Source organism: Triturus cristatus, chromosome 3_1, assembly GCF_964204655.1.
Source record: "Triturus cristatus chromosome 3_1, aTriCri1.1, whole genome shotgun sequence".
NCBI classification, from domain to species: domain Eukaryota; kingdom Metazoa; phylum Chordata; class Amphibia; order Caudata; family Salamandridae; genus Triturus; species Triturus cristatus.
This window is the reverse complement of record NC_140583.1, coordinates 805,272,057-805,293,172: the sequence shown is the minus strand read 5'-3', so window position 1 is coordinate 805,293,172 and position 21,116 is coordinate 805,272,057. Positions and strand designations below refer to the sequence as shown.

General features: G+C 48.9%; 1 protein-coding gene across 1 annotated transcript in view; it reads right to left on the bottom strand.

Annotated features, from left to right (window-relative positions):
- The window catches only part of USP40 (ubiquitin specific peptidase 40), a 667,009-nt gene that overhangs the window by 484,489 nt on the left and 161,404 nt on the right, over positions 1 to 21,116 (bottom strand). Inside the window, exons 10-12 of the mRNA XM_085646205.1 lie at positions 16,866 to 16,970; positions 4,049 to 4,156; positions 2,589 to 2,907 (exon numbers count right to left, since the gene is read on the bottom strand). Coding sequence (XP_085502331.1) covers positions 2,589 to 2,907; positions 4,049 to 4,156; positions 16,866 to 16,970 — 532 coding nt within the window. The remainder of the gene's footprint in view (positions 1 to 2,588; positions 2,908 to 4,048; positions 4,157 to 16,865; positions 16,971 to 21,116) is intronic.

Genomic DNA, 21,116 nt, shown 5'->3' with positions numbered 1-21,116 from the left:
AAAAAATACTTCAGTGTTTTGCAACCTACGCTGGCACGGCCTCCTCACCCGAATTGGAGTGGCATACCTTTAAGGCAGTTCACCATGGTTAATGCCTAGCAGAGCCAAAGGGGATTAGACACACCCTCCTGGAAGACGTTACAACTGCTGAGCACGTCCTAAGAGATGTGAAAATCCGGAGACCAGGGCGCACCGAATTACAACGTGCTCTCTTTGCGGCTAGAGAGACGGCAGCAGCCAGATAGAACAGCTTCAGTGCTTTGACTTTAAGCAGTATATGGATTGGACGCACGTTGAGCGAGACAAGTCAGGTTCCCTTCTGGCCTGGCAAGCTAATCCGACCAAACATGGCTCGCCTATAGTGGAAATAGCAGGCAGGGGTGTGGACAGAATATACTCCCGGGTGGGGATTAATGACCTCTTTACCCAATATTACTCGACCCTGTACAAAAATGTCACAATTAGGACATTACAATGACACAGGCATTGCTTGGGGCATTGTGCCTTTTGCAACTTGGGTTGGAAGAGGAGTCGGGCGGTGACATCACATCACAAGCGATAAAGGGTGCTGGCAACAAGACCCCAGGGTCAGATGGCTTCCCAGTTCGATCCCTCCGTTCCCATGTGGAGTTTTGGAAAACTTTATCGCTCTCCGTGGCAGGCCGAGTAGCAGTTTTGAAGATAGAGGCCCTTCCCCATCTCCTCTATTTTTTCGGCACACTCCCGGTATGGGTACCCCTAGCGATTTTAGGTACCTGGTTCTTTCATTACTACCTTTAAACAAGGTGCAGGCTGTAGGCAAGTCGCTATGTCTACGCTACAGCACTCTACAGTGACTGGAGAGATGGCCCAGGCTTGGAGGCGTATTATATGGCAGCCTAACTTCACTGGTTAATCAACTGGTTGGCGAGCAGACGTGGCCTGAGTTGGGCTCCAAGCCTATTTGTACAGACACTTTCTGACCTCTCTAGGGTAATGCTGAGAGTGAGACGATCCTCTCAAAATGATACCCTGGAGTTTCGGTGATGGCTAGGTGCTGGAACAGGTGTTTGAGCAAAGCATTTAGTAACGTAGCGTACTCTCTAGGTCTACTGTAAGGACGGCCCCATGAAGGGAGCTTGGGGGTCTTGACATTTGGACTGAAGAAGGGGCGACAAAGGTGGTGATCTCCTTCGAGACTCGGAGCTGCTTCCTTCAGAGAAGTTCTGGGTGGAATTCGAACTGCTGCAGAGACATTTTCTCTTACACAGGGCACTCACAATGGTGCTAAGAAAACATTGGTGCACTGACTCCTCCAAACCCCGCTCATTACAGAGCTGTCAATATGTAGTAACCTCTGCTGGTAACATTAAGGCAGTTTCATGCCTCTATGGAGCGATACGTGAGGACTTTCTACAACCGCTGGAACACGTGAGATCACAATGGGAGGAGGACCTGGTAGTCCCTATTACTACCAAAGATTGGGACAGTTTCCTAGGGAGTACACCAAAAGTCTCCAGGAATGCACACTTTAAGTTAATCAATTATTATGTCCTTCACAGGTCATACCTCAATCCAGAGAGGATAGGTAGATATTTTCACCTGGCTCATGCGGCCTGTCCTGTATGATGGAGGTGCTCATATCCTACACATTTTCTGGTCCTGCCCCTCTCTGCACACTTTTTGGGAGGAGGTCACAACTACTATTGAGGCAGTTCTTGAGAAGGACATTCCTTGCTCCCCTGGCCACTGTCTTCTGGGATGGTTACCCCACACGTCCAAAACTAAAGTCAGAAGTAAGTTTTAAGACTTGGCATTTATCCTAGCCAAGCATGAGATCGCGAGAAACTGGAAGTCATCAGAGAGGCCTAGAAAACTAACATGGCGAAAAGAAATGGAGAAATGGGTGGGCTGCGAAGGGAAGATTACTCCGGAGAAGCCAGATGCGGGTTGGGAACAGCAGACGCAGCTTGAGCTTGGGACGCCCTAGTGGGTAGCTTTGCCACCCCAGAGCCTGGTCCCCCCATGCTTTCTCCAGCAAGATCACCAAGATTAACTTAGTGGTGAGATGTGTTGCACCCTTATGTCTATTTCGAACACCTTATGGCGCCTACCAGCCCTTGACATCAGAGATCACACCTACTACCACGCCCGTGCCTTGAAGCACTTAGCTGCTATGCTCTCGTTTACCAACTGGGTAATGTTGTACTGACTCTTGAGGGGGTGGGAGAGTGAAAATTGTATGCAATGGTCTGTGCTCAGGTGCGAAACTCTATTACAGTCCTACCAGTACCTTTCTACAATATGTATGCACATTATGATAAGTGAGTTGATAGTTTGCAAAAACAAAAAAAAACAATAAAGTTTGCTTAAAAAAACAAAAATCAGCAGCCCTCAACCACCACACAGAGAAATTGCAGCATGTGGACAAATAGACTGCGCACCAGGAACTAATATGCTGTGTTGCCAATCAGCTTGAGCACTTATACTTTCAGTACAGCAACCATGAGCCACTGGATAGGACACAGGAGAGCCTGCAGTGTTGCATCCTTTAGAAAACATTGCACACTAACCCAGCAGAGGAAACCTGGCAGCTGCAGAGTCCTTACCTTCAAGAGGCCTTTGCAACTGTGACTGGCGATAGAACAGCATGTATGCACTCTCCTTGCCCTGAAACTGTTTCTTGATATCCTCCTCCGTAATTGGTTGCACGGAAGAGTCATTGAAGTCGAACCACTGACTGGAGCTGTCCCTCAGCTGCTCTGGCACACTCCCAGGATCCGGCTGGGGGTGGAGGCTTGGGGCCACATTTGTCACTTCTGCCACTGGAGCATTTCCTTTAAGAGGAAGGGTCTGGTCTGATGGGCAAAGGCTGACTCTGTTCCCATCCGAAGTTAAAAGGAACAATGAGGGATGATCCTGTAGGAACTGCAACAAACAAGTTACTAGTAAAACACAAACAGAGTATCTCCGCTTCCCTATGTGGTTGAGTTGGGATGTCCAGTTTAGGGGGGAAATACATGCGATACTAGACCTCAAAACATGGGTATGGGTATCATGCAGTGTTTTAAATTTCAGCCTGGATCAGGAGGTACCAGCAGGTTAAAGGCTATTTGGGGGCTTTTGTGGGAATGTTAGGTTAATTGTGTTTAAAATATTCATAAATCTGACCCACTCATCCAAAGGATTGCAGAGCTACACAACCTGATCAAAGTAGCGTTAAAGCATGAAAAAAAAAAAAATACAAATAAGGTTTCCAGTCTTTGCAACAAATCAAAAACTGTGCATGACAGAAGTCAGAATAGACTTTTTTTGGTATTAGGTTTACAACTATATCAACTGGCATTATCTTAGATTGGATTCGACACCTGTATTAAGACCTCAAGCAAGTACTCAATTTAGAAACACAGTGACTAAGGGGTGCTGACTGGACATTCGCCATAAACTGGGGATGTACCTGTCTAACTATGTTTTAGGACCTGGCTGGATCACAAAATGTTATTATTGCAAATATGCTGCTGTCAGACCTATTCACACATGCCGCTTTCCTGCTCCTGTATACTTTAAGCTGCCTCTACAATCAAACCTAAAGCAATGCAGATCCCTTAGGTTTCATTGTAGACCGCAATCATGAGATTTTCATGAATATGGTCCCTAGCTATGTAGCATATCATAACAGCTCCTGAGCTACTCTTTCAGGTAGCGGTTTTAGAATTATTGTGCCAGCAGGACACTGTCTGTTCTCTGAGAAAGTCCTCCCTGCTTTCTTCCTTTTCTATTTACCCATGAATACTCTTCAAGCATAAAAGTTTAGAATTTACATTATTTGTCAGTTGTGTGAAGCTTCGCCTAATCTGGCAAGGATTATAGGGATTTTCCCTTCCATGCTTTGCTGTTTTTTTCTTTTAAGTGGGAATGTTAATCTGCTTTTCTGAAAGAAGAGCAATGTTTTATCAAGGTATAGAACTCTCATAAAAATGGATGGTTGCTACATAGAAATTAAGTTTAAGAAACAGATGGGAGTCCATCTTACAAATTCCCTAGGGCAGGAGATTGCTCATATCCATACCTTTCGAATTGCCCCATGCTGCTTCCGATAGAGCTTATTCCAGGATGTACCATTTTCCAGTAGCAGCTTCTGCCCAAGGTGATCAATAGATATACTAGAGGATTCCTCCTGGAGAGAGAGACAGGCACCGTTAGAGAGCACAAGAGGTGAGCATAGAGAAAAGATGAGGAGGGGAATGTAGTGAGATGTTATGAGATCTTAGACAACAAAGAAGCTAGAGAAAAGGACAACATTACTCTCCAAAATCTTCATTTAAAAGCCAAGTCACAAACACTAGGGTGACGAGGTCTGAGAGATGAGACACCACAAAGCACTCACTCAGACTGAAATAGTCAAGTGCAAGGCTGCCAGATACGTGCTAGATATGTGAGAGAGAAAGAAAAATAAATGGATCCTTTTCATGAGGTGTTAACAGACACACGAACGAGTCAAGAACTACACAGTCAGCCACAAAAAGAACAAGCATTTGCAATGCAATAGGGCTTGCATTTACGCAAGTTTAAGCTATTGGCATGGTAAATGACAATGCCTTTTATTTATGTTTTAAAAACAAAAAAAATAAGAGGCATTGCCATTTGTAATGTCAATAGCTCAAACTCGCATAAATGCGAGACCTATTGCATTGCAAATGGTTGTTCTTAAGGGTTTTTACAGTCATGTTCAGAAATGGATCAGCGTGCTGCCTGCAGAATAAACACGTGAACATATGGCCCATCGGGCACGTGTTTCAAAGTTAATGTTTAATTATTGCCGGATCTATGCTGAGGCAGTACTCAAACATAGATACTTGAAGCCCGGCTTTGGGGAACTGCCTGGAATGTAAACCAGATTACTTTGCGGCATCTAAAATGCTCTACAGCCAATATTGCTCTTGAAATCGGACACCACCAAAGATTCCAGTATAGTGTTTTGTGGAGGTTGGACACGTGTGCACACACCATCACCTGAAATAACAAGGCTGGTGTGCGGCAGCCAGAGACCGCCTCTTCTGTGCGGTTTGTGTAAATTGGGAAACCCTGCATACATCAGGGCAGCATCCGTCTACATACCGGAATAAGAACAGAGCAAGCTCTGGTGCGAAAGAACAGGTGACGAGCTCAGCAAGAGCTCTGATTACAAGGGTAGGACTGACAGGGTGTTTTCATTTTCACCATCCTAGACTCTGCCTCCACTGGACAGCACAATCTGGGCAGTTAGTTATTTAGCATATTTTAATGTTACACAGAGAACGGAAAATCATAACGTCTTGAAAAGAAAACAGGTAAAACATAGCCAGGTGTACATTTGGGGTCGTTAACAATCACAACAAGCGGCACTGAAAGCGATCGCTATTTAAAAAAAAAAAAAAAACACGCCCGCTTGTGGAGCGCGTGCCACAGCGAGCCATATGTTTTCAATTATCGCGCCCGTGTCTCGGCATGATAATTGAAACCACATGGGCTTTGGTGCGCGTAACAGACACCAATAGGCCATGGGCGGAGCAATGCGCCCGCCTTTGGCCTATTGCGTGCTCTGTTTAAAAAAAAAAACCCCAATAGCAGAACCCAAAAGGATAAGCACACGCACAAGCGTGTGCGATTCCAGGGTCCGTTTTTAAACCCCAGACAAAAGGGCTCTCGCCTGCGCGAGCAGTGCTGCGCCCTGCAATGCAGGGCAGGATTTTTTTTTTAGAAGATACAGAGCACAACGGAGGAGGCTGTACGGTGACTGGTTGCAAAATAAAATAAATGATATAAATACAGAGTGTAGATAGACAGGCACTGCAAATGTCTTTGACATGCGATATAGTGACTAGTTTATTGAACAGAGGTAAAGTTGTGTCATGTGCTCGTCTAAACAACTTTCATGTTGTGGGGACTAGCCAGTGCTCCATGACTGCCAAAACACTTTGGTTTAAAAAACAAAAACAAATAAAAAAGTAAAGAAAATGAGGATGTAACCATTCTCTAGCAGCAGCCTATCCATTGTGGATAATAATGTATGACAGGGTGACAGTGCTTTAAGGAATAGTCTTCGGGCAGACAAAAAGAACTGAATACAGCTTTACATGAGCATCATCAAAAGTGATTCATTTGTTAAGCACAGACACTTTTTAAAAAGACAGGCATTAAATAAGGACAAATACAATGCATCTGAAGTCATGTATCTTTGGTAACATCATCATTACCGATGGATAAAACATTTGAATGCAGGCTGGTTTTTGCATTGACAAAAAGTGCTAGTCTGGAAAAGAGGAAAATTCCCTTCAGAGATGCAAAGGAGGCTCCAATGGGATCATCCACTTTCCCAGACGTACGAACACCCAAGGTGTAATAGATTATTGTTGTTCAAGTTCACTTCAGATTTTTAGATCGGTTATTGAAACAGGTAGTGAGACAGTTATGCAACACAATCAGTACCTAACAGATAGATCCCTGTCTAAATGCAGTGCAGTAGATGCCAGAAGAAGGTACCACTTCTATCCAGTCAGGGAAATAAGAAAATAGGTGACAAGCTTGCATAAGAAGATGAGTTTTTAACCTAAGCTTCAAATGACTGACAACAGACAGGTATTTCATAACCTGGACTCAAAAACAGAAATCAGTGACTGCACCCGCCTGCAAGGGGATGTCTGGGCCATTCATTGGACCCCTTTTTTCCCCTGCAGAGGCCTGCTCTCAGGAGGCGCACTGATAGTGAGCCACCTTTTAGGCGGCGCATAGTCAGTACACCTCTTGAGTGCTTCTTAGCCTCTGCGCCCGCGTCGTTAATACTGCGCAGAGGCAAAGGGATTCCCTCATCTGCATGGGGCACACCCCCATGCAAATGAGGGAACGCCCTGTAAGACACTGCACCAAAGTGAGGTACAGTGTGTATAGAGTCCAAGAGTCTCCAGAGGTTTGGCAGAGTTTAAAGTTAGATAGAACCTTACTCTCTAAAGTGGTAGCTTGGTCGAGCAGTAAGGCAGTATCAGAGGGAAGTATAAAGCATTACATGTACACACTCAGTCAGCAAATGGTCTCACATACTCAAGAACTGAACTCTAGGCCAATTGTTTTGTATAAAAAAATATACTGTTTTCTTTCTAGAACCAAGCAAGTCTGGTACAAGTAAGCATATAAATACTTTGCAATAGTGATTGTCTTGTTTGAACACAGTTCAGAATTGCAGTTTAACTGGTACTGGTTTTGATTACAGGTTTAGGAAAGCAGATTGCAACACATTGCAGGTTTAGTACATTTAATTGAATGGGCGTTTTAAGTAAAATGCGGTTAATTACTTTTCAAATTACTTTTCTAACCACAGGACTAGATCTAAGATTCAGTCCTGGGAAATTTCCTGAAAACAGGTGAGTAAATGCGTTTTGGTTAAAGGTATGATTTGTAAAGAATATTATTGCGTTTCAAAAGTTGACACTTACAAACGGTTTGACATAGAATCACCAATGTTATCCGATGGGAGGAAATTCACTTAGCAGGTAAGTTACTTTTGCGGTACTTTTGTAATCCAGTGCTGGACTCCTAGATTCAGCACTGGGACATCTACTTAAAACAGGTAAGTAATTACGTTTTTGTAGTTTGTACGATTTTTAAAGAATATTCTTGTAGTTCAAAAGTTGACACTTAGAAACTTTTTTACAAAGAATCTCCAATGTTATCCTATGGAAGGAAATTCAATTCACAGGTAAGGTACTTTTTAGTTACTTTTCTTACTCAGTGCTGGACACCTGGGTTCAGCACTGGGACCTTTCCTGCAAACAGTTGAGAAAGTTCGGTTAGGTTATTTAATGTGATTTTTAAGGAATATTCATAGTTTTCAAAAGTCGACACTTCGAAACTTTTTGGGAGAAAAAGTGTCAATGTTATCGATGAGGAAAAGGGAGTTATCGGTCTCGAGGTAAGTAATCGGTCTTTTGATTAAAATTCTGGGGTTAGACTCAGGGGTCTCCCAGGGTCAGTGATGCACTGTTGTTGCACCCCCAGTGGCACTAGGGGGGCCGGGTGCATAGTGTTGAGGCCCAATGTTATCCTATGGAGGATAGGGGGGCTCCAGTTGGTGGCGGCTGGCAAGCAGGCCAAGGGGTTGTGGGAGCAAAGCTCCTAGGGTTAAACTCAGGGCAAGTTGGGGACCAAGTTAGCACCAAAGGGGCACCCTCAGCGGCACTAGGTCAGCCGGGTGCAGGGTGCTGTTTTGAGGTCGGGTGCCCTGTTGATTTCAATGGAGATTTTCGGTTTTGGTTTTCAGCTGCAGGCTCGGTCCAGGAAGACTTCCGGGAGGAACCAACAGCTGGGTAGGTAAGTTGGAGGGCTCGGGACGTAGGTGCACCTCGGATTCTTTTCTCCAGGGCGCAGGGCGGCTGAATGCAGGGTGTCTTTTGAGGTCGGATTTCACCTTACCGGGCCACTCGCGGTGGGGGGGGGTCTCTGTGCAGAGGCTGCAGGCGACGTCTGGGAGTCCTGGAGGGGTCAACCCACGGTGGAATCCGACTCTGGAGCACTGGGGGACCTCGCTGGGACCAGTGATCCACTCGGGCAGTTGGCGACGGGTGCAGTGGTAGTTCCAGGCATTGGGTTTCTTTGTTCTCAGCAGGCTCAGAGTCTATTTTCGGAGATTCTTTTGAATAGGGCTGCTGTTCACAGGATATACGGTCTTTGTTGAAGGCAGTCAGTCCTCCCAGGGGTTCTGGAGGTCGCTAGCTGCAGGACAAGACTATTGTTGGCGCAGGATCTCGGGAAACTGCAGACGGGCCGGTAGGGCTGGGGCCACGTCAGTTGTTCTCTGCAGTCTCCTCTGCTGGGTGTCTTCTTTCATCCGTTTTCTTCTTAGGTTGCGGGAATCTGAGGAAGGAAGGTTCAGGGTGCCCCTAAATACTAAATTTAGGGGTGTTACAGGTAGGCAAAGGTCAGGGACCAATGGGTCCCTTCCCTGGGGTGGGTACACCCCCTATTCTGCCACTCTCCAGTGGGAGGGGGGCAGGAGCCTGTCCCTGGTTGGCTGGGTCCCCCAGCCTCAAGATGCCGGGGACGCGAGGTTGTGCTTCACCTCGCCTCACCACCTTATGGGTGGAGTTGGCAGAGGTGGGCACACCTCTCTTCCTCACTTGTTTTTCCCGCCGGTTCTCCTGCCCAAAGTGGGGGGTAGAACCAGTGGGGACCAGTTGCTGAAAGCAGCAAATGGTCTGGAGAGGGTCACAAAGGCGGCATGCCTTTGAAGCTTCTCCTTCGTGAACCCTGCCCATCCTGGGGGAGGAGGCTTGGAACCTCGTCCCAGGCTGTGCATTGTTTCAGGCCTCAGAGAGCAGCAGGCTCTCGACCCGTGGGTCCAGAAACATGTCTGGTGGTGGCAGCCTGCGCAGCCACTCAGTCAGGTCACTGGTAGTTGGTCGTTTTTCAGGGGGCATCTCTAAGATTCCCTCTGTGGTGCATTTTACATTAAATCTCACACTGGCATCAGTGTGGGTTTAATGTGCTGAGAAGTTTGATACCAAACTTCCCAGTCTTCAGTTTAACCATTATGGTGCTGTGGAGTTCGTAATGACAACCTCCCAGCACCATATACTCTTAATGGCAGCACTGCACTTACAGGACCCAGGAATGGACCTGGGTACTGTAGGGGTACAGGGCTCGTGCACCTGTACCCTCACCACTGGCATAGGGCACCCAGCTAGAGGGGTGACTGATGTATGCCAGAGCAGTGGTTTGTGGGCATGGCACACAGGGATGTGTGCCATGTCGACTCTGTTTGGTTCTGCACCTAGACACCCAGCCTGCAAAGGGAGTGTGTGTGTGTGTCAGGGTACAGGGCCTCTAAGGGTGGCGGCACAATAAGTGCTGCAGTCCTTAGGGGCCTTCTCTGGTCACAGTGCCCTGGGTACCTATGGTACCATTTACCAGGGGCTGACATGTGGCCAGAGATGCCAATTGGGTTTTGTTTTGGGGAAAGAACACAGGCCCTGGGGTCCTGATTGGCAGGGCCCCAGAGCACATCAAGTCAAAGAGCATCAGTAGTCTGGCAACAAAAAAAAAAAGGGGGGGGGGGGGTTTACTGCAACAGAAACCCACTTTCTCACCCGTCCCCTTGAAGATGGCGCAGGCACTTTGTGTGCACCAGCGCTACTGGTATTACAGAAGGGGCCACACAAGCGTCTGGGGCTTCTCTAATAAAGTGCTCCGGGGCGTGCAAAGCGGACGCAAATGCCATTGGTCTCATGGGGCACTTTATGTAATATGGACCCAGGTGAGGTAAATGACCACTGCTTCAACGCAAAATGTGATTGAATAACCCCACACAGCAGTATATTATCCCACTCTAAAACATAATTAAACTCTAAACCTTGACTATTCCCACGAAAGTGATATCGCAACCAAATTTGAAGGTAAAAGGTATACTGAAGTTCAATTACTATTCCCTATAAAAAGGCTTTTGATTATTCAGCATATTCTGCTGAAGCCAATCCGAAGTACTTTTTAAAAATACATACAAATTTGTGCCTGTAATAACACTTCAGTTAAGCCTTTAATTGCATCATCCATCTATATGTGAGGGAATACATTCTAAAAGCACTTTTTGCAATCAAAGAGGGAAACCAGGAAATACAACTGAGTCCAGCATCACAGGAGGCCGGGACCAAGTGCTGACTCATGGGAGAAGGGAGATTTCCTTAGAGTCAAAAGGAATATGCTACTTACCAGTATGCATCTGTTCTTGGCATGTAGAGCTGCAGAGTTGTACACTTAGCATAGATCGCCATCTGGTGTTGGGCCCGGATGTTTGCAGTTTGTTTTTCTTCTTTGGACAGTCTTTGGAAGTCACGAGTTCGGTGACTCCTCCTTCGGTCCGTACTGCGCATGGGCTTCGGCTCCATCCTCAGATTGTTTTTCGCCAACAGGGAAATGATGGAGCGTAGTAATAACAGTGAGAAACCCATGTGTGTTGTATCTAAATAAGATGGACTGGAACGGATACAGGTAGCCGGGGAGGCGGGTGGGCGTGTACAACTCTGCAGCTCTACATGCCAAGAACAGATGCATACTGGTAAGTAGCATATTCCGTTCGAGGCATATGAGCTGCAGATTGTACACTTAGCATAGATTATATAGCAGTACCCAACCTTAGCGGCGACCACCGGTATCCGTTGCAGCGGTTTGAAAAAGTGTCTTTAGTACAGCCTGGCCCACACTAGCTTGTTGCTTGGAATGCACGTCTACACAGTAATGTTTTGTGAAGGTGTGCGGTGTTGACCATGTGGCTGCTTTGCAGATGTCATCTAAGGGTATGTTCCCTAGAAAAGCCATAGAAGCCCCTAACTTTCTAGTAGAGTGGGCTTTAGGTGGAACAGATAATGTTCTTTTTGCCTTTTGATAGCAAATTTGTATGCACTTTACAATCCACCTAGCTATCCCTGATTTAGAGATGGGGTTGCCTTTATGTGGTGGAGAGAAGGAAACGAACAATTGTTTAGTCTTCCTGAAAGGTTGCGTTCTTTGTATGTAGTACAGCAAAGCCCTCTTAACATCAAGTGTGTGTACGGCCCTTTCTGCAACAGATTGAGGTTGCGAGAAAAAGACAGGTAATTCCACCGATTGATTGAGATGGAAGGGGGAAATAACCTTGGGCAGAAACTTTGGATTTGTACGAAGTATGACCTTGCTGTGATGTATTTGTAGGAAGGGTTCCTGTATAGTGAACGCTTGTATTTCACCAACCCTTCTAAGGTAAGTGATAGCTACGAGGAAAGCGGTTTTCCAGGTGAGGAACTGTAGCTCACATTTATGCATTGGTTCGAAGGGTGGACCCATTAGCCGTGTAAGAACTACATTTAGATTCCATACAGGGGAAGGTGGTGCCCTGGGAGGAATTACTCGTTTAAGGCCTTCTATAAAGGCTTTAATAGCGGGCACTCTGAACAGTGATAAATGCTGTCTGTTTTGTAGATAAGCAGCGATCGCTGCTAGGTGTAGGAGTATGGATGAATATGCCAGGTTACACCTGTGAAGATGGAGCAGATAGCATATGATGTGCTGTATGGATGCATCTAAAGGGTTGATTGTATTGTTACGGCAGTAAATTACAAATCTTTTCCACTTTGCGGCATAGCATGCTCTAGTGGTAGGACGTCTGGCTTCCATGATGATGTTCATGCAATCAGGGGGAAGGTTAAGGTATCCAAATTCTAAGATTTCAGGAGCCAGATCGCAAGGTTGAGCTGAGCTGGGTCCGGGTGCCTGATTTCTCCATGGTTCTGGGTTAGGAGGCATGGGGACAGGTGCAGTTTTTGATGTGGTACCACCGATAGCTGTAGTAGTGTGGTGTACCACGGCTGCCTGGCCCATGTTGGGGCTACCAGAATGAGTGTGAGGGAGTGCTGCTGTAGCTTCCTTACCACTAATGGAATTAGCGGGAGAGGTGGAAAGGGGTATGCAAATCTGCCTGACCAGTTCATCCATATCGCATTGCCCTTGGACAATGGGTGTGGGTATCTGGCGGCGAAGCTTGGGCATTTTTTGTTTTCGTGGGTGGAGAAGAGGTCTATCTGAGGATGCCCCCACTGTTGAAAGAATGGGTGAAGAACTTGTGGATGCAGTTCCCATTCGTGTAGTTGTTGCGTTTGTCTGCTGAGCAGATCTGCCACGGTGTTTTGTACGCCTGGAACGTGCTGTGCCAGGAGAAAGATGTTTTGGGGAATTGCCCATCTCCATATGCTCTGGGCTAAGCGGGAGAGCTGGGGAGAGTGTGTCCCCCCCTGTTTTTGGATATAATACATTGCAGTCATATTGTCTGTGCGAATGAGGACTGCTTTGCCTGAAATCTGTTTTTGAAAGGATTTTAGGGCTAGAAAGATCGCCAAGAGCTCCAGATGGTTGATGTGGAGCGATTTTTGCTGTGGCATCCATAGACCTTGCATTGTGAGGCGTAAGAGGTGCGCTCCCCAGCCGGAGAGCGATGCGTCCGCTGTTAGAATCACCTGAGGAACCGGGTCCAGGAACGGCCGCCCTTTGGAAAGGTTTGTGGTGTTCCACCACTGCAGAGAGTGATGGGTGCGGCCGTCCACCAACACCAGATCCGTCAGCTGACCCTGGGCCTGGTTCCACTGTTGTGCTAGGCACTCTTGGAGTGGACGCATGTGGAGTCTTGCATGGGGCACTATGAAAATGCAGGACGCCATCATTCCTATGAGCTTCATAAACACTCTTGCTGGAAGAGAGTGTTGAGGAAGGAATGTTTTGCGCAAGGCTGGTATGCTTGCGATTCTGGCTGAATTTGGATAGGCAATACCTTTGGAGGTGTCTATAGTTGCCCCGAGATATTGCTTTGTGTGAGATGGTAAGAGGTGGGACTTTTGGTAGTTCACCGTGAAGCCTAGCCGGTGGAGTAGTTGAATGGTGCTGTTGGTATGTTGCACACATTGATTGTAGGACGCGGCTTTTATTAGCCAGTCGTCTAGATAAGGGAAGACGTGAATTTGTTGACGCCCGAGGTGTGCTGCTACAACTGCTAGGCATTTGGTAAACACCCGTGGTGCGGTGGTGACCCCGAAGGGGAGAACCGTGAATTGGCAATGCTGACCGTCCACCACGAACCTGAGGTACTTCCTGTGAGAAGGGTGTATTGGAATGTGAAAGTATGCGTCCTTCAGATCCAAGGTAGTGAGAAAGTCTCCCTGACAGAGGAGCGGGAGGACTTGTTGTAGGGTGACCATGTGGAAATGGTCTGAATGTATGTACGCATTTAGAGGCCGGAGGTCCAGAATGGGCCTCAGGGTCCCGTCTTTCTTTGGTATAAGGAAATACAGGGAGTAGACCCCTAGATTTTGCTGATTGACGGGGACGTGCTCTATAGCGTGTTTTTGGAGGAGGGAGAGCACCTCCTGTTTGAGCAGTGTGGAATGTTCTTGAGACATTGGACGGTGTCTTGGTGGGATATTGGGTGGGGTAGATGTTAGCTCGAGACAGTACCCTGACCGAATAATTTGGTTCACCCATTTGTCCGATGTTATGGATTCCCATGCGTGGATAAATTGTTGTAGTCTGCCCCCGACCGGAGTGGGATGGTCTGGGGGGAGGGAAAGGAAGTCATTGTGCGGGCGGGGTTGCGGAACGGGTGGTGTTAGTTTTGCCCCTGCCCTTATTGTTGTTGCCTCTGTAACCACCCCTTTGGTTGCCCTTTGAAAAGGTATTTTGAGGAGGTGACTTGTAGGAGGTAGAGGCGCTATCGGTGGAGAAGCCTCTGCCTGTGCCACGAAAGGATGAGCGTCGAAAGGAGCGTTTAGGGGCCTGTGATTGGAGTGCCCCCATAGATTTTGCTGTGTCTGTGTCCTTTTTCATCTTTTCCAACGCTTCGTCCACCTTTGGCCCAAAGAGAGTTTGTTGGTCAAAAGGGTGATTTAGTATGGACGCCTGGACTTCAGGCTTGAACCCTGAGATCCTGAGCCAGGCATGACGACGAAGCAGGACACTGGTATTTATGGCTCTAGAAGCAGTGTCGGCTGCATCGAGGGCACACTTAATGGAGGTGTTTGTAATTAGTTTACCCTCCTGTATCAAGTCATGAGCCTTGCGCTTTTCGGGGAGGTGCTGCATAAGAGCCTCAAGTTCGTCGTAGTGTGCTCTGTCAGAGCGCGCAAGTAGCGCTTGTGTATTTGCAATGCGCCACATGTTTGCAGCTTGGGAGGCGGTGCGTTTGCCAGACGCGTCTAAAAGTTTGGATTCCTTGTCCGGTGGTGGGGCTTCTCCTGAGGACTGGGAGTTAGCCCGCTTTCTAGCTGTGGACACAACTAGGGAATCTAAGGAAGCAGGGCCCTTAATGTATGCAGGGTCTGTGGGTGCCGCCTTGTACTTTTTTTCTATTCTAGGGTTCAGTACCCTGGCCCTGACAGGGTCTTTGAACACCTCTGCAGCATGCTTGGTGACACCTTTAAGCATGGGCAAAATAGACGTGGACTTGTCCTGAATGTCAAACGTGTCCAGTAGGAAGTCGTCTTCCACTGGTTCGCTATGTATGTCCACCCCATGGTAGTGTGCTGCTCTCTGCACTAAGTGGTGAAAACCTAAGGAGTCCTCTGGAGGAGACGGCCTGGATGGGTATAGGTCGTCCTGAGGCATATCAGGTATGTCAGGGTTGTGGTAGTCTTCCCATGGGTCTGGGGTCCCCGGTGGAGTGGGGTCCATTGGGGCGTCCGCCGGGTCATAATCTGGATCCCCATAATCCGGATCTTGGGACGGGGTCGGGGAGTGATGAGGTAAGGGTGGCGGAGACCTGGGAGGGGGTGGAGGAGGTGGAGGAGGAGGTAGTGGGGAGGGCACTCTGAGAGGAGAAGTAGCAGAGTCCTTCCGCTTGGGCGGTGGAGGAGGAGCCGGTGTGTCAAGACGTCTTTTCTTGACAACTAAAGTCAATAGCCCAGTCTTTGGATCTTTAAATAGAGTCTTTTGCAAAGGGTCTGGTGTAAAGAGATCCAGTGGCGCCGAATCGTCCGCTGGCGCCGATGTTTTCGGAGCCGAGGGTTTGGATGGTTTCTGTGCGCCATGCTTTTTTGGTGCCTCCGGTTTTTTCGGCGTCGAAGGAGTTTTCGGCGCCGGAGCGTCGGTGCCGACAGATTTGTGTTTGTGTTTTGTCGGCACCGAGAGTCCAGGCTTCGGCACCGGTGGCTTCGGAGTCGAGCTGGGTATCACTTTCTTCGGTGCCGGATGGTGTTTTTCGGCACCAGGCGTCGGCTGGCTCGAGCCAGAGCTGCCGTGAGACTTCTGAGGCTTCGACACCGGGCCAGAAGGTGGGGTGATAGAAGCTGTGTGCTTGGTTTTGCCCAGGCCTGCAGGCGAGGGTGTAACTGGAGTCTCTTTGGTTTTGGGCGCGGGGGTGGGAGGGGGTACAGTACTCACGACCCGCTGCGCCGGTGTGATGTCCTCCACGTCGGAGTCGTCGGCCTCGGAAGCGCTGACGACGTCGTCCTCCTGCTCGGTGTGTAGTTGCCTCGAAGCTTCGGCGTCGTCTCCGAAGATGTCTGGTGGAGCCGCGGTCGAAGAGTGCGCCATGGTGCGTCGAGCTCTTCGATCCCGGATGGTCTTTTTTGATCGAAAAGACTTACAGGCGGGGCAGTCTCTAGCCTCATGTTCTGGAGAGAGGCAAAGGTTACACACCTGATGGAGGTCGGTGTGGGGAAATTTAGACCCACATTTTGGGCACTTTTTGAACAGAGTCCTTTCCATCGGCCGGGACCGGAGTCGAGGAGGGCCCGAAGGCCGGTGCTGATGTACGGGATGGAGAAAAGTGCCGCTTCGAGAGATGAAGATTGATGGAGAAACTCGAAGAACGAGGATTTTCCATCGAGGCTGGAACCGTAGGAGTTCGAAGCCGGAGCACGAAGTATCACATCCGAGCCCGATGGCGGAAAAAAACAATCTGAGGATGGAGCCGAAGCCCATGCGCAGTACGGACCGAAGGAGGAGTCACCGAACTCGTGACTTCCAAAGACTGTCCAAAGAACAAAAACAAACTGCAAACATCCAGGCCCAACACCAGATGGCGATCTATGCTAAGTGTACAATCTGCAGCTCATATGCCTCGAACAATAGGTTACGTTTTAGGGAGAAATTGTGGTTAGAAGGCACAGTAAGATCACGTTGCTTAAGTGATTGCTTCACCATTGTAGCTAAGAAAGGAGCGGAGACCTGATGCTCAGAGCAACAAAGAGGAAATTCCAATGACACATTTTTGGTCAGGCCATACATCATCTGGGACATCCAGCAATGTCTACGTTTCCAATAAACGGCCCCAGACAAACCCCCTCCCCAACTACCCACCACCACAATTCATCACACATTTAAATGTTTGGGAGTCAGACCTTTAAAATCAGGGTCCTGAGCAAAGACAGAGGTTCTTCCATCACTGGTTCAATCTTGGGCTCTTCAACTTTCTTCTCGGGCTCTTCTGATTTAGTTTCTTCTTTCTGGAAAGAAATGAAAATGCCAGGAGTAAGTGATGGCTAGCCTGGGGAGATGCTTTATGAATAGCTGCGTACATTTCTGTTATCAGCCTTGGGAGAGCAGCCGTGTGGAAGTAACAAAAAAAAAAAAGTTTCAGTAGTGAAAGTTGGCAAAATATGCACAGACTACACATTTTGTCATTCTACTTAAACACCGTGACAATAAACAGTCTACACGTTCAACCGATTGCCACAGCTACATTCCTAAGCGTAAAACACGTTCACAAATATATACACACGTGTATATATCTTAAGATATATATGTGTGTGTGTATGTGTGTACGCGCGCACACACACACACACACACACACACACCTCTATAAATAAACATGCAATGGTAATTAAAATAAATGTGGCTCAATAAAACATTCCAACTGCACTAGTCAAGACACATTTATTACTACAGTGCAAAAGTCAAATTCAAGCTCATTTCTGCAATACTTGACATGACAAAGGTCTTTACTACGTCCCAGATTGAATATTAAAATTGCTTTACACACCGAAACAACTCTCCTTATAATACAGAGTTCAATATGATTTACTGCACTCATAAATTGAACCCATTGCTTCCTGGTTTGATCAATCATCTTTTTCTTTTAACTACTAGCATGAAAATGGCATGGCTTAAACAGTATATGCAAATGTGCAGCATGTAACATGCTTATTACTATTGTTAAAGGGGGCGGGGGGTGACATAGTGGTCCACTCAAGGCTTTTCCTCTTGTAAGTGATGGACCCACCTCACTTTCAAAACTAGTATTAAGCAGCTTCCCGTCTTGCTTCCAGACCTAACGGCGGAAAAAAGAATCTGAAGATGGCCACCACGCAGGTCGACCTCCAGCATACAGTCTGACATCACGTAGGAGACGTACCTGGCACCAAATGGTGGCAGACAGAGACCAAATAAAAAAAAACAATTCCGGACCCAACCACTAGATGGCGGAATGATGCACAGCATGTGAATCCAGAAAAGGATTCACGCTGCAAAACACCATATTACACTCTGAGAACCTGCACATATACACTGCATATTACACATATACGGAGATACCATCTGTGCATTATAGTAGGTCAGATTATTCACTGGAAAGGATTTTTTGTTTTGTTTACAACTTTGGCGCTGTTCAACGATTCGTGCCCAATCCGGAGCTTCAAGAATGACTTGGGCCCGGTCGCGCCGAATCTTCTTGAGCACTCTGGGTAGATTTGGTATAGGCGGAAAGGCGTACAACAGACCGCAGCTCCACTCGCGACAAAAAGCGTCGCCGAGCGAGTGTCGCCTTGGAAATTCCAACGCGCAGAACTGATGACATTGCGCATTCTCTTCAGTGGCGAATAGATCTAACCAAGGCTCTCCCCACTGCAGAAAGAGTCCTTGCGCCAACTCAGAGTTCAGACGCCATTCGTGATCCATCATGCACCGGCGGCTGAGTTCGTCCGCCCTGGCATTCAGAGAACCTGCCAGGTGTTGAACCACCAAGGTAATGCCTTGATGTTCCAGCCATGTCCAGAGGCGAAGAGCCTCCTGATATAGGGTCCACGACCCCACCCCGCCCTGTTTGTGCAATACCACATGCGGTGGTGTTGTCTGTTAACACCTGCACTACACTTCCCCGGACAGAGGGGAGGAATGCTTTCAGTGCAAGCCGGATCGTCCGAAGCTCCAAAAGGTTGATATGGAGCTTGGACTCCGCCGGAGACCAGAGGCCTCTGATCTCCGCCTCTCCCAAGAGGCCGCCCCATCCCAGGAGGGACGCATCTGTCACCACTGTATGCTCCAGTTGGGGAAGGGAGAGGGATCTGCCCTTGACCCAATCGCGATTCGTGAGCCACCACTGCAATTGCCGTGCAGTGCCCTCCGAAATCTGGACGTGATTGGACAGGTTGCCCTGATGCTGTGCCCACTGGAATTTTAGGTCCTACTGCAGAGCCCACATATGCCATCTGGCATGTTGCACTAGCAGGATGCAGGAGGCCATTAGGCCCAGGAGCCGGAGGGTCATCCTGACCGAAACCCTGGATAGAGGCTGAAAGGTCGGAATCATAGCCTGAATATCCCGGACTCGCTGCTCGGGAGGATAAACCCGAAAGTGCGTCGAATCCAGAACCGCTCCGATGAAGAGGAGCTTCTGAGAGGGGCTCAGGTGCAACTTTGGCACGTTGATGGAAAACTCCAGCAAATGCAGGAGGTCAGCAGTAGTCTGGAGGTGGGAGAAGACTGCCTGGGGTGAGCCCGCCTTCAACAACCAGTCATCGAGATAGGGGAAGACTGGAACCCCTGATCTGCGCAGAGGAGCTGTGACCACCGCCATCACTTTTGTGAACACCAGAGGGGCACTGGTAAGGCCGAAGGCGAGCATGGCAAACTGAAAATGCTCGTGGCCTGCCATGAACCCCAGGTAACGTTGGTGCGCTGGCAGGACGGGGATAGGAAAATATGCGTCCTGCAAGTCCATCGCTACCATCCAATCTCCAGGGTCGAGGGTAGCCAAGACCTGAGCTAGAGTCAACATCTTGAACTTCTACTTTCAGAGGAAGCGGTTGACATTCCTGAGGTCTAAGATGGGACGCAGACCCCCTTTCTCCTTCTTGGGGACCAGAAAGTAGTGGGAATAACAATCACATCCTACTTCTGGCCCATGAACGTGGCCACGAAAGGAACGAAAAGTAGACGTGGCTGGGCGCGTGGTGGAGAGACCCAAGGACTTGGCCGTAGCCCAGGAGTCCTTAAAACGCTCCAGCGCACTATCTGCCATATCACCAAACAAGCGAGTACCATCAAAGGGCATGTCCAAAAGAGAACTCTGAACATCCCCTGAAAACCCAGTTGACCCTAACCAGGCGTGGCGACGGAGGGCCACTATTGTGGAAATCACCCTACCCAGTGAGTCCGCGGTGTCCAGTCCACACCGGATGGCAAACCTCGCTGCATCTTTCCCCTCAGCAACATCTTGGGAAAGCACTGTCCGGACCTCCTCTGGAAACTGAGGCAGCACCTGCGCAACAGTGTCCCACACAGCGTGGGAGTAGCGACCCAAGAGGCATGCGGTGTTGACCGACCGCAGCCCCAAGCTGGCAGAAGAAAACATGTTCTTGCCGAACTGTTCCAGCTTCTTGGATTGCTTATCCGGCGGGGCGGTTGCGAATGCGCTTTGGGAAGTGGAGGCCTGGATGATCAGACTCTCCGGAGTTGGGTGGGTTGTCAAAAAAGCAGGGTCACCCGGGGCCTGGCTACGTTTTTATCCACGGGAACCCCAGTTGCTGGTCAAACCAGGTACCCATCAATAAGTCAGTTAATGCCTCATTGAATGGCAGCAGGGGCTCCATAGAGCTTGCTGCCGGCTGAAGTACTTCAGTGAGGTTAGTCTTGAGGGTCACCGTAGGCAGGTCAAGGTCAAGGGCATCAGCCGCTCTACGGAGCACCATAGTGTATGTGGCGCCCTCCTCTATAGCCACAGCAGGAGGAGAAAGAAAACCAGGTTAAGAGATGTCAAGGCCACCTGCATCCTCCAAATCATCTGTCCATTCCTGTTCGGACCCGCACTGCCGTGCAAGAGGGTCGTCAGACCCCTCCCAGTCGTCCCCATCCTGCACTGCCCGTGGAACAGGCTGCGGTGGCGGGGGAGGGACAGGGGAATGAAAAGGGTGGAACGGCACCGGGAACAGCGCCGGTCGGTGCCAGTCCGGCACCATGTCCCAATTAGGGTCCTAACCAGGGACAAAATTGTCCGGGAAACCGGGCAAGGGCAGTGGTGGAACGAAAGGAACCCACTGCGGTGCCGGGGTCAGAGCCGCTGGCAGAGGGCCTTGTGGCGCCGGAGCCGCCGGCAAGGGAGGGCCCTCGGCTTGGACCGCGGGGCCCGAAGGCGCGCCTGCGTGAGCCCTAGGCCTGAAAAGGCGGTCCATGGCAGCAAGGAAAGCTTGCACCAGGGCCGGAGTTGCCGACGGACCCAGATAAGGTGGGTAGGCCGCGGGACTCAGGGTCCAAAGGAGCCACGGGGGAGGTACCCTCGGCCCCCTATGACGTCTCTTACCCGATTCTGAATGTGAAGACTTCGACCCCGAGGAGCGATGATGATGGCTCCGCGGTCGGTCACTCGATCGACCCCT